The sequence below is a fragment of the Mastigoproctus giganteus genome, chromosome 11 (genome assembly GCF_048544385.1).
Source record: "Mastigoproctus giganteus isolate SK-2022 chromosome 11, ASM4854438v1, whole genome shotgun sequence".
Taxonomy (NCBI): domain Eukaryota; kingdom Metazoa; phylum Arthropoda; class Arachnida; order Uropygi; family Thelyphonidae; genus Mastigoproctus; species Mastigoproctus giganteus.
Window position 1 is genome coordinate 125,069,303 of NC_143585.1, and position 14,243 is coordinate 125,083,545.

A 14,243-nucleotide genomic window follows, 5' to 3' on the forward strand; every position below is an offset into this window, starting at 1 on the left:
GACAGAAGTCCACGTAGGATGGTCAGGCAGGGATTTTATTTTTATGGTTTATTGTAACGACAATTGCTGATGTCGAAGCATCAATGGTGGTTCATTGGCTTCAACATATACACTTTAGATAGGCAAAGTACGGAATGCCCCCGTGGCAATCCGAATGCTATATGGCGGATTGGGTCAAGCCATCGGAGTACAGAATTTCTAGCAGAAGAATAAGCTTGGGAATCATACTCAAATTTAGAGCGAACGAGCACTCGGTATAGATGCAATAATGTGCTTCTATCTGCTCCCCAAAAGTTGGAGGAGATAGCACTGAGCATATTCAAACCCCTGATGCATTTTGCTCTAAGCTGATGGATATGGTGGAGGAATGTCAGCTTTTGATCAAAGACAAGTACCAAAAATTTTGTTTCTGCTACCGCAGGAATTTGGTTTTGTCCAAGTCTGAGTTCTGGGTCAGGATGTAGATTCCGTTTGACGCAGAAGTGCGCACAAATGGTCTTTTGGGCAGAAAACCTAAACCCATTGGTTAAAGCCCAGGAACTAAGGTGATTGACTGCTTGTTGCAAATGTCGTTCAATAACTCTTATGCTACAGGAGTGACAAAAAATACTAAAATCATTTACATACAAGGCACTATTTACTAAAGGAGGAAGCTGTTTTGTAATGGAGTTAACTTTGACTGCAAACAGCATAACACCGAGGACAGAGCCTTGGGGAACTCCTTCCTCTTGACAAAAAAAGCGGGACACACTGTATTTAACACGAACCTGGAAGAGTCGTTTAGATAAAAAAATTTCTGATAAAAGTCGGAAGGTGACCTCTAAGACCAAAAGAATAGAGGCCTTTTAAAACACCATATCTCCAGGTTGTGTCATAAGCTTTTTCCATGTCAAAGAAAACTGATACCAAGTGCTCACACTTTATAAATGCATCGCGAATCGCTGTTTCCAGTTGGATTAAATTCGTGCGGCTTCCAATGGAATCAGAAGCCGCACTGAATCTCGTTCAATTGGTCGTTTGCCTCAAGGTAATATATAAGGCAGGCATTCACCATTTATTCCAAAACCTTACATAAGTAACTGGTCAGAGAAATTGGACAATAGCTGTTAGGAATTTTGGGGTCTTTTCCTGGCTCTGGGAATGCAAGAACAGTTGCCCTACGCCAGGAATCAGGAAATTGGTCCTCTAAATAAATTCAGTTGTAGAGATGTAGCGACAGCTCTAGAGAGTGAGATGGAAGGTGTTTTATCATCTCATACTGGATTTCCTCTGGCCCCGTGGCACTCACTTTCAAGGTAGCAAGTGCAATGGTTAATTCAACTTGACTAAAAGGCAAATTATAAGACTCAGCTTTGCTGAAGGGAATTGAGTTTTTGTTTCTCGACTTTCTTCTTTAAAACTAGGAACTCTGCAGAGTATGAAGTTTCAGCAAATATATGGGAGAATATTTCTCGTAGAGTGTTGGCAATAGCAGTTGGGTCAACTAATGTACAACCATTATGTTGTAACATAGATGAGGGAACTGACGTGTATTTACCCTTCATCTTCCGAATTTTATCCCAGACGACTTTGGCACTAGTCATCTAGTTAAACGAGGATGTAAACTTGACCCAGCAATCCTTTTGGCTCTGTCGGAGTATAAATCGTGCTTTGGCACGGGTACGTTTAAAGGCATAAGATTTTCAGTGGTTGGGTAATGTCGGAATTTTCCTCATGCCCAATTTTGTAATTTTCTTGCTTCTTTACACTCTTGGTTCCTCCCTGGATTTGGAAAATGTGGAAACCGGGATGTTTTTGGAATTGCAATTGCCGCTGCATGGATAATACGCTCTGTGATATACTTCAATGCTTTGTCAATTGATTCCTGTTGAATTTGTAGAGGATCAAATTTCGTGAGCTGTGAAAATTTACACCAGTCTGCTTGATCATACTTCTAACGTGGAATTCTAAATGGATGAAAACGTTGTCCGTCCACTAGGTAGATATTACGGGGAAGTGATCGCTTCCATAAGGATTCTGTTCCACTTCCCAGTAAAGCATGGGTAGCAGAGAAGGCGAGCAGATGGAAAGAACGATGGCAGAGAAAGTACGGGTAGGCATATGGAAATAGGTGTTTATTCATTCCCATATTTAATAACGAAAGGCCGTTATTGTCAAGCATACGTTCAACAATACAACCTCATTCATTAGTTTCTGCACTACCCCACAGGGTAGTGCAGAAACTAATGTCCATTAAAGTCTCCAAGTAAAAAAGGCGAAGGCAATTGCGTAATACGATCGTTGAGATCTGCCTGGGAAATGTGTGTCCCAAAAGGCAAATATATAGAACATATTGTGAGAAAAAAACTAATTGCTAAGCAAATGGCTACTGCTTCTAAGTTAGTGTTCAATTGAACCTGTGAGAAAAGGGTATGGTTGCCCACAAGGACTGCGACTCCTTCATTGGCCAGGCCTTCCCCATTTCTGTCTTTACGAATAGCAGTAAAATTTCGCAAGATGGGGTCATCATTTGCTTTAGGTACGTTTCTTGCAAACAAAAGCAAACAGGTTCTTATTTGCGCATTAGCATTTTGACATCCTCCATATTTCGGCGGAATCCACGACAATTCCGTTGCAAAAATTTAGCCATTATTACTTGGAATTAGTGGAGTCGTTGGCTGGCTTCCGAAGTGATGCAGGTTTTTAATTGGGCTGCTTTGGGAAATTGAGGGCACCCAATATCCATTTCTTCCTAGTATGAAGATCTAGAATAGATTCTTCCACACTTTCCTCTTCTTCATTTACCTCCATTTCCTCCTGTACCTCACTAATAACAGGTGGGGTTTAAGTTGGAGGTGATTTTTCTTTAGGTGCTACTTCCTTAGTTGATATTGAAATGGGAGTAGTGACTACTTTATCTTGCTGTGCTTGTGTCAACAAGTATCGGGCTTGGGGTGTAAAAGGATCACGGGGCGAGACTGAAATATCAGTTTGCGTAAAAATAGAAACCTTCTTCAAAACTGCTTGTGCATGAGATTTTCCACTACTTACTGATGCAACCTGTTTCATTGCTTCCACATATGGGATGTTCTGTTCCGTCTTGATTTTTTGAATTTGTTTTTTGTCTTTCCATATTTGGCATGCTCTTGAATAAGCAGGGTGTTCACTGCCACAATTCAAGCATGCTGGTTTTGAGGCAGAACATTCCTTTGTGTCATGTTCCTTAGCACCACAGCGGGCACAAGCAGGTGATACACGACATGCCATCTGAATGGCCATATTTTTTGGCATCTGAAACATCGCAACAGGTTTGGAATGTACAGCCTTACAGAACAGTTCAGGTAACCAGCCGTGATGGAAGTAGGCAGTTTAGGAGTGTTAAATGTACGAATAATAAGAACCCAAGTTGGGACTAGTTTTCCCTCCTTACGCATAAATATCCTCTTAAAGGCTGTTACTCCTTGATCTCTCAGTTTAGTGCATATCTCCTCTTCAGATGTTTCAAGGAGATCCCACTCAGCAATTACACCACGCAATATATTCAATGTCCTGCGTGGTGATATTTTAATTGGAATGCCCCCAAGAGATGTAGCTTGGAGAAGCAATTCTAAAAGGACACCAGATCTGTCCTTTTACCGACTTCGGGAACCGTGCCAGCCCTTCAAGACCCTTCTGAATGAAGAAAAGTGACAGTTTATCTATTTTCTTTTCTGATGTTATATTGTCTTCATCAATTTCAGGTAGGGACCTCGTAGAGGCCCCAGAGGGGGTTGAAAGATTTAAATTACTCATAGGAGTAAAGAGCCCAACGAGGGGATGCCCACTTGTGAACTAGCAGGTACTGCAAACACGAATGGGATGCCAAGTTCGCTTAGGAACTTGGCATCCCATTCGCGACCCACATTTCCAATAAGCCTTGATCCTGTCCCAGGACCAAAGGGAGGGAGACTTACTGGTACGCAGTTGACCCTATCAGTAAGTACCACCCACCAATTGACTGGACCAGGACCACCTGTCTTGTCGAAGCATAGGCCAAAGTGGTATACTACAGTTGGACCCCCTCACCCTCCAGGATCCCACTTTCTGAGTTTCCATGGGTCGCGGCGCACGTCTGCACAAGCCAGATTGCAATGATGTAACCCTGGAAGTAAGGTATAGGTGTTAGAACCCAGTGATGCTAATCTGGAAGGCCAGCAGCATCACTGGGAGGTCCCCTCAACACGTACAGGTGCCCACATAGAGGGGTGCTCTGCGGCCCACATAACCGAAGCATTTCCTCATATGGTCATCATTCTGCCGTTCTCACTATTCGAATTGCCATCTTTGGAATTTTTGAAGAAGCTCAGTCTCTTTTTCAGATGTTTCAATACTTGAACACAATATTATAATGTTTGCCAAGGAATCTTATCACTATTATTTATTTAGACACTGTTGCTAAACTCCTTCCATATGCTTTAAGTGTCATTTTTGGTTCTAATTTTTAATTCCTTTTTGTGTTTACATTTATGGTTCAAAAACTTCCTTTACTTATTCTTGTGCCCCTTTATTCTTAAGTATACTTACAACAGTACTGATAAGTTACATGTTGATTATGATAATTCTTTATTAATCTTTATTAATTTTCTTTACTTTTTATTGGTTCATTACTGCTCATTTTTTTTTTTTTTTTTTTTTTTAAACAAAAAACCCACTTACGTCCTCACATTCTTTATATTTTATTCTTACTTATTATTATTTCTTCCAGCCTATATTTCTATTGGACCTAGAAATTATGCAATGACCACTGCACCCAACTTTGTAAATATTTCATACATTTATAATATAATCTATATATTTGATCTTTTTCTTAAAAACAACCCTTCTAAGTACATGGTTGAAGTGAGTGCTTCTTTAGGCACCTCATGATTATCGCATGGCAATTCCCAAACTCGTGTTGTTTGGCATTACAAGAATGCAAAATGGGATGACCTGTGAGATTTCTTTTCTTCTTTTCCTTGGTCAGACTACTGTTTCAAAACTTCTGATGTCAGTGTTTGCTCAGATTGTGTCAGTGAAATTATCCTTGTAGGAATGGAATGCTTTATCCCACACTCCATTATAAAATCTCGTCCTTTATCTAAACCTTGGTTTTCCAATAAACGTGCTTAAGGCTGTTCAGGAGAAGAATGTTGCATATCGTATTTGGCTTGTTTCCAATTCTTCAGTTTCATTTTCTGCCTACACCAAAGCTCGCAACAATTGTAAGGCAATTATTAATCAGTCCAAACTAGATTTTGAACAGGCTAAGACTAGAAAACTTGCTTCTTGCCCTAATGGTAGCCAAGCATTCTGGTCTCTTGCCAAAGCTATTGGCTGCAACTTTTCCCATCTCTGCTCCCACCTCTGTCAAAACCAGATGGTTCTGTTGTCACTTCGTCCAAGGATAAAGCTGACCTGTTACCATCCCATTTTTCTTCCAACTCATGTATGAATGATCTTGGTAAAACACCTCCCACCATTCCCAAAACGCTCCATTCAATGCCTCCTGTAGTCTTCCGTCAAAAGGATGTGAGAAGGATTTTGACGAATCTTGATGCTAAGAAAGCTCCAGTTCCCCGATGGTATTTCTCCACTTGTTCTCAAAACCTGAGATCCTGAACTTACTCCTGTTCTTTGCTGCCTTTTTTAACTTTCTTATTCCAAAGGTTTTTTCCCTTCTGCTTGGAAATTTGCTCATATCCAACCAGTTCCTAAAAAGGGTGACAAATCACACCCATCCAATTATCGTCCCATTGCAATCACTGCTACTCTTTCAAAAGTAATGGAGAAATCAATTAACCGTCAACCCTTAAACCACCTAGAAACCTTCCGTCTGATCAACGATTGCCAGTATGGATTCTGTCAATGTCGAGCCACTGGTGATATTCTGGCTTATGTTACCCATTTATGGACAAATTCAATGGAAAAGTTCGGTGAAACACAAGCAGTTGCTCTAGATATCTCAAAGGCTTTCGATCGTGTTTGGCATAAAGGTCTTCTAAACAAGATTCCATCTTATGGTTTGCCAACTGTTTTTTTTAATTGGCTATCCAGTTTTCTCTCTGATCGTTCACTGAGCGTAATGGTAGATGGCTCTCTGTCTTCTAACTTCTCCACTAATGCTGGTGTCCCCCAAGGTTCAGTTCTTTCCTCCACTCTTTTCCTCTGGTATATTAATGACCTTCTTCCATTGACTGGAAATCCTATCCATAGTTTTGCTGATGTCAGCACATTGCATTCCACTTTACATTTTCAGAAACCTTGCCCTGCTCAATCACCTTCAACTTCTCAAATATCCGCTACCAATTCCTTAAATGCTGATCTCCAGGTAATTCTACAGTGGGGGCAAAGAAAACTTAGTTGATTTCAATCCTTGTAAAACTCAGTCTTGTCTTATATCTCGCAAAAAGGATTCTTCTGCTCCTATGCTTATCTTTGGTGACACTCCGATTTCTAGGCAAAATGATATATCTCTTTTGGGGATTACCCTGACTTCTAATCTCTCTTGGCACAAGCACATTACAAATATTGCTTCCTCTGCATCTAAAAAACTTGGTTTTCTCTTTTGCTCCCGCCGTAACTTTTCTTACAAACAGCTGTTCACTCTGTACTAATCGCAAATCTGCCCTACCATGGAATATTGTTCCCACATCTGGGACAGTGCCCCCAAATCCTTTCTCAGGCTTCTAGATTCCATTAAAAGAGGGCAATTAGATTAATTAATGACTCATCTCTAACAGAGTCTCTCCACTCTCTCACAGACATACTGTTTCTGCTGCATGCCTTTTCTACAGATACTTCCATGGGCACAGTTCTTCTAAATTGGCTTCTATAATTCCTGTTCTCTCTTTCAAAACAGCCCAAACACGTGCCACCAACAGACAACATCCATTTACTGTCCAACTTCAAACTCACAGAACCAACTTTTCATCTTCCTCGTTTATTCAATCTGCCGTTTTCTGGAACAACCTTCCTTCATATGTCTTTCCTGAAAATTACAGTCTGCAGAAGTTCAATGTCAACAAATATCTTCTCTTGTCTTCTTAACCTCCAACCCAAGCATGGTACTAAGTACTATGGATTCTTATACTTCTCATGTTTGGGGTTTTCATAAAAAAAAAAAAAAAAATTGAAGTGTAAATATAAACACTTTAAATAACGAAAATTCCAAGATTCTGCAAGGATCAGTCACAAATGAATATAGAGGTTATGCTATATTCTGTTATAATAAATGTTTCCTCAGTAGCTATTTTTCAAAAGATATATGGGATAATAACATTTTAAATTAATTTCAAGTGATTGTGAAAAATAATGATAAGTATGTGGAAACAACACATTCTCTGATTCACATGTTTTGCATTACCTCCTAAATGAAAATTTGTGGCAAATCCTTTTATACCACTGTTTGTTTCACAAATGACACCAACATCAACTACATCAATCACATTCACTACTATGACACTGCCAACAGTTAATTCTGCCAATTTTCCTCTTGTATCTGAAAGAAAGAAATAATACATCTGAGTCAGAAATATTTGGTAATTTCAGAAAAGAAACCACATATAAAATTCTATGAAACAAAATTTCAGGATAAAACAGGAAATTTTTCTTAGTCGATTTTTTTAAAAGTTTGCTTTTTTAATTTTTTCTTAGTCTCGTTAAATCTCGCAATAGTGTTGAGGACACGTATGATTATGATACAATAGAGAGGCAAAGGTAAAGAAACCCAACATAAGAACCACGGGAAACTTTGGAAAAACTAACCGGGCAAAATCGTTTCCTGCTACCACAGTTTCTCCCTGCATTTTTGGTAAACAGATGCCGCATGTTATCGCTAGTGGAAGTTGAAGTCGATAACGATGTACTGCTTAATTTTTTCTCATTATTAAAAGCAGATTATCAGAGTTCACGAGTGTAATGCCTTCACAGCTGAAATTTATTTATGGGCACCCCCCCCCCAGACTGCCTGTCTTAGGGGGTTTATCCCCCCCTTCCCGCTGTTTTAACCCGATAGGAAAATGACTTCTACCGGGACTACTGATAACACGCACAGTCTGTAGAAGTCATTTTCGTATTGGGTTAAAACAGCGGGAAGGGGGATAAACAGCCTAAGACTGAAGCAGTCTGGATGGTGTACCAGTAAGTAAAATTTCAGCCCACTCATGAACTCTGATAATCTGCTTTTAATAATGAGAAAAAACTAATCAATACATTGTTATTGACTTCTACTGCAACTTCTGATAACACGCACCATCTGTTTACCGAGAATGCAGGGAGAAACTGCAGTGGGAAACTACAGTAGTGTCTGCCCAGTAAGTTTCTCCGAAGTTCCCCGTGTTGGCTTTCCTTACCTTATCCAATAGAAGTCTGCACTTTCACACAGAAAGATTTTATTATGAATTATTACCAGAAATTATGAAATTCAAATTCAACTATCATGGGTTATTTAGTTTTATTCTGAATAAACATTCCAGATAAATTAAATTCACGTTGTGTCACTCCACTAATCAAGAGAAAGTCAACTGTATATGCTATTAACAACATCAATGTAAATTTTAAAGCCAACAATGATGACGACAATTTGGCTTATCGAAATTCAGTTCTATTAATGTAAATGTATAAACGCTTCTTTCATATAATGATATAATTAGCTTAATTACTATCAAGGTAATATCATATTCCACTATGTGCAATATTGCCTAGATGTTCCTATGAATCTGAAGTTCAATCTCTTTTTCAAAAGAACATTTAAAATGAAAAGCACACAAGCTTTCCTCAATTTGAATCTATGCCCAGAAGCAGAAGAATCCCATCAGCATTGAGCTTGCTCAACCCACCTCAATCAGATCCCCCTCAGAGGTGTTCAGTCTCCAGGCACTGCAATTTGCAGTTGGCCTATCGGTACAGCACATAAAGCATAGATGTAAACGTCAGTATTGATTTCTGCAGCACAGTATCAAATTTTGCATTTTTTCCACTAATAAACATTAGAAGTTAATCAAAGGTATATCAACATTCTAAAATTAAAACAAAAAACTTCTCAGGAGACTTCCTGCACTGCATGTTTTAAACATAACATAAAACTCCTGATTTTAACCTATTTCTGGATGAAGCCACCATTGTCGTTTTTCCTTTCTACTCCCAATCAACACTATACATAAATGCACAATACATCCAACTTAAACAACATCCGTCTTGAAACTGGGAATAGAAAACGTGAGTCGCTGATGGTATCCAATAAAACATTAGGGGCACTCTTGTCTAGTTTGAAAAACTCTGACATTAGGAGGGCTACATGTAGTTCCTGTTTTGGAGGCATTCACAAAACCATCTGATGCTCGTGCTTCAAGCGCTTGTCTAGTATAACCCTTAATCTCCATCTTGTGTAAGGAAGACAAAGTTATTGTTAATTTTGGCACAAGGGCTGCTCAGGCCATATTGTGCCTCTTAGTGATGTGGAAGATACTCGTGGTGACTGTTTTGCGAACAAGCAGAAACAATCATATAAGTTTTTATCTGTTTGAGAGAGGAGAAAAATCAGTGGGGTTGGCATCATTACCTATGATATGACAGAGCTTTAAAGATTCTTTAAAATTAGGAAGAAAACTGAATGAGAGTTGCCAGGCATGCAACTACAAGGCACATTCAACAAGAATATGCTTCATTGTGAGTTGAGAATTGCAGTGTGTACACTGAGGAGAAATAGGTGAGTAATATGACTGTGACCAATTCTTGCTCTGGCTAGGATTACTTCCTCCTTTCTGTTTTCCTAGAAGCTAGAGGCCCATAACTGTGGATCTGGTTTTATTTGAAAGAGCTTATTATCTGTTTTATTTTGCCATATAAGTGTCCATTGTTCCTTACATATTCTTCATATATTAGATTTTTAGTCAACATATGGAACGAGAGAACATGGTGAATCTGAATTTGATGGATGTGTGGTGGCATAGTGTGCACATTCATTTACAGATATCCCAGTGTGGCCTGGGATCCAGCAAAAGATGACTACTAGCTGGCGTTCCTGAGTATGTATCAACATACATCTTATAGTTTTTATTAAAGGATTCTTTGGTGAGGAGGTGTTTTGTAAGGCTATAAGTGTACTCTGCGAGTCCGTATATATTATACTCTTTTTGATGGACAGATGGAGAATATTTTCTACGGCAAGCTTTACGGCAAATAATTCAGCTGTATAACTGCTGCAATCGGTGGGAAGTGATACCGAGATGGTGTTAAAAGGGAAAACTGCTGCAGCACCTACGCTACTATCAGACTTTGTCCATCAGTATATATTTTTGTAAAAAGAGGATAATTCTCTGTGTGAGCGGTATGGAATTTTTGAAATTTATATTTGCAAAGGAATGTTTTCCCCAGTTTAGGAAGTAATTCTTGCAGGATGGTTTAATATAGGACCATGGGGTCCTATATTAAACTCCAAGATCCAAACTGAACAGTTTGGATCTTGGAGAACTTTTTTGAGGTGTACATTCCAAGTTTCTGATAGTGCCTGTAATCTGATACCAGAAGGCTGAACTGCACTGGGTTTATTTCTATAGAACATTTCAGACTGTGGATCACTAAGTATAGGCCAAATGGGATGGGTAGACATGCTTCGAATTTTAGCTGCATAATTCAGGAGTAACACCTTTCTTCTCAGACAGAGTGAAACTTCATGGGCTTCAATATAAAGGCTTTGTACTTGCAATGTTCTATATGCGTCTGTAGCAATCCTGAGGGCAGAATGTTGAATAGGTGCAAGGCATGTTAACAAGCTCTCCTTGGCAGAGTCATACACTGGGGCACCATAATCAAGATGAGACTTAATAAGAGTTCTATAAAACTGAAGCAGGGTATAGCAGTCTGCACACGGTTGTCGAAGAAAGAACTCTGAGTATATTAATTTTTTTCTGGCAAGTAGTCCGCAGATATTTTATATTTTCTAAGAAATTAAGCTTACTATTAAAAATCAGGCGAAGGTGACGAATACTTTTCATGACGGATATAGGATGATTTGTTAAGTGTAGCTCTGGGTCAGGATGCATCTTTTGTTTGTTACAAAAATGAATGACACTAGATTTCTGAGGTGATTGTCAGTATCTATTCCGCATCATTCTTAGCTCAATATTATTAAGTGAGATTTGTAGTTGCCTTTTGATGAAGTTCATATTCTGTGAACTGCAGGAAACAGCCAGGTCATTGGCATAGAGATATAAGTTTACAGGGTTGGGTATACATTTGGTTATATTATTCATTCTTATTGCAAATAAGGTAGAACTGAGCCTTGTGGGACTCCTCTTGTATATAGATTTGCGAGAGGACTTGCCGATAGAGGACATGAAAAGTTCTATGCTGAAGGAAGTTTTGTATGAAATATTTTAAGTGGCCTGTCAGGTCAACGGAATGAAGATCTTTCAAGATGCCAAAAAGTGTCAGAAGCCTTCTCTATGTTAAGGCATCACGAGATGCTCATTTCGGATAAACGCATTCCTGATGTTCGTTTCGGCTTTGACCATGAGATCCAGGGATGATCGATTTTTCCTGAAACCAAATTGGCTATCAGAGATTAGATACTTGGAGTCAAGATAACAGGCCAGTCGGTGGTGTATCATTTTTTCCAGGGTTTTACTCAAACAGCTGGTAAGAGAAATAGGTCTATAGCTATGAGGGATAGGGTAATTTTTCCCTGGTTTGGGAATTGCCAATACATGGGAATGAAGCCAGCATGTGGGGAATGAATGTTCAGTGAAAATACAATTGTAGAAAGTTAGCAGCAAGGATAATGATTTGTTATCTAAGTGTTCCAGCATTACATAATACACTCCGTCCAGACCAGCAGCACTGTTCTTTGAGATATATATATATATATCTTTATATAGCTTCTTGAAGTTCAAGAATAGTAAGCGGCCGATTGCACGATAGACAAGATTTGGTTTTGAAGTTCGATCGAGATTTTTCAGTTGAAGCTTTAATCTTCTGAAATGACTGGTCATATGCAGTCGAGGCTTAGAGGGGAACAGGTATCCTGTGTGTTATCAGACACTCAGCCTAAAACACTGATGGACCCAATATCTCTCTATTACAGAAGATTTTACAGAAGATTTAGGAGAAGTCCGGTTGGCCTGCCTCCCTAAAATCCACTCATGCACACCTTCTCGATGGTAAGCCCTGTTATGTCACTTAGGTGGCAACGAACGTGTAGAGTGGTTCTCTTCAAGACGCCTGGTCAGCGTGAAGAGTAAAAGACCAAACCCTCCAGCATGAGAGCACAACAATACAAATGGCCCTCAGTCCCCAGCAGAGGGTGCTAAGAATCTCTGGGTACGACCAGGCTGCCATGCACGGAAACTGAACTTGGCCAGTTATAACGTACGATCACTCATCGGTGAAGACAGGATATTAGAGCTGGAAAAGGAATTAGAAAATGTGAATTGGAATATCATCGGTTTGGCTGAAACAAGAAGAAGAAATGAATCATTTATAAGTTTATCAAGTGGAAATCTGTTGTACACCAATGGAAACAGTGAAAGGAGTGAAGGTGGAGTTGGGTTTCTGGTCCATAAAGATTTTAAAAACAACATTTTGGAATTCAAAAGTACATCACCAAGGGTGTCAAGACTAATACTCAAGATTTCTAAGAGGTATAAGCTAAAGATTATAATGATTTATGCACCAACATCGAGCCATGATGATGAAGAGGTTGAAGAAATGTACACCGAAATTGAGAGTCTTCTAGATGAGCAGAAAACCCACTACACTATTATAATGGGGGACTTCAATGCTAAGGTTGGAAAAAGGCAAAACAGTGCAGAAAGAGGAACTATAGGAAATTTTGGAATTGGTGAAAGAAATAAAAGAGGTGAAAGACTTGTGGAATTTGCAGAATCTCAAGGACTGTCAGTAATGAACACTTTTTTCAAGAAAAGGGTGAACAGAAAGTGGACATGGAAGAGTCCAAATGGATTAACAACTAATGAAATCGACTTCATCCTCACTAACAGAAGATATATTGTGAATGATGTTACCGTCCTGAATAAGGTAAATGTTGGAAGTGATCACAGAATGGTAAGATGTACACTTGATATAGATGTAGGAAAGGAAAGGAAAAAACTGACTCGAGTAAATAATACAAAGGTCTTTGAGATAACAGAGGAGGAGAAAAAGCAGTATGTACTGGAACTTAAAAACAAGTTTGAGCTTCTGCAGACTGCTGAGGACCAAGATATCGACGAGGAATATTACAACTTTCTGAAAGTGATAAAGCCCAAGAAACCTATAGGGAAACAGAAATCCAAAGAAGAAAAAATTAGTCAAGAAACACTTGTCATGATGAACCAAAGATGACAAATGAAGAGCAAGATAAACACTGATAAGGAGAAAATTGAGTATACTGAGTTATGCAAAGCCATTAGAAAGAGACTCAGAAAGGACATAAGAAGATTTAACGCAAGAAAAGTAGAACAAGCATTAAGAGAAAACAAAGGATTTAAATCAGCAGCCATGAGCAGTAATACAGAAAGACAAATGATACTGAAACTGAAGAATAGTGATGCCGTTACTTATAAATAGCTGAGAAGGCATAATTCAAATATCAGACGACTACTATAGAGAATTATAGAAGGAGCTAGGGAATGATGCCAGCACTGTGGAAGATGGATCGCAAATTAGTAACACATACGACATACCCGCTATCCTTCCTGATGAAGTAGAACATGCATTGAAGAAAATGAAGAATCAGAAAGCGCTGGGGGAAGATGAAGTTACTGTAGAGTTATTAAAATTGGGAGAAGAGACATGACACAAAAACTGGCAAGACTCTTCACAAAATGCATTAGAAAAGGTGTGATTCCTAAGGAGTGGAATAATGCAATCAATGTTTTGCTGCATAAGAAAGGAGATAAATCAGAAATTGGAAATTATAGACCAATTGCTTGTTATTCCACATCTGCAAGTTGTTCACAAGGGTCATTACTAACAGAGTAGAAAGAATACTTGTTGAGAATCAACCGAGAGAGCAAGCTGGCTTTAGGGCAGGATTCTCAACTATGGATCACCTTCACGTAATATCACAGCTAATGGAGAAAGCAAATGAATATAAAACACAATTATACCTGGCATTTGTGGATTATGAAAAGGCATTTGACTCCATACAGCATAAGGCAATGTTTCGGGCACTAGAAAGACAAGGCATAGATACCCCACATATTATGATTTTGAAGAAAATATATGAGAGTGCTACCTCCTTTATT

At 39.0% G+C, this 14,243-nt stretch overlaps 1 protein-coding gene across 1 annotated transcript in view; it reads right to left on the reverse strand.

Annotated features, from left to right (window-relative positions):
- Rrp5 (Ribosomal RNA Processing 5) overlaps window positions 1–14,243 on the reverse strand; it is a 615,569-nt gene that overhangs the window by 246,729 nt on the left and 354,597 nt on the right. The window contains exon 21 of the mRNA XM_090384558.1: window positions 7,361–7,495. Coding sequence (XP_090240684.1) covers window positions 7,361–7,495 — 135 coding nt within the window. The remainder of the gene's footprint in view (window positions 1–7,360; window positions 7,496–14,243) is intronic.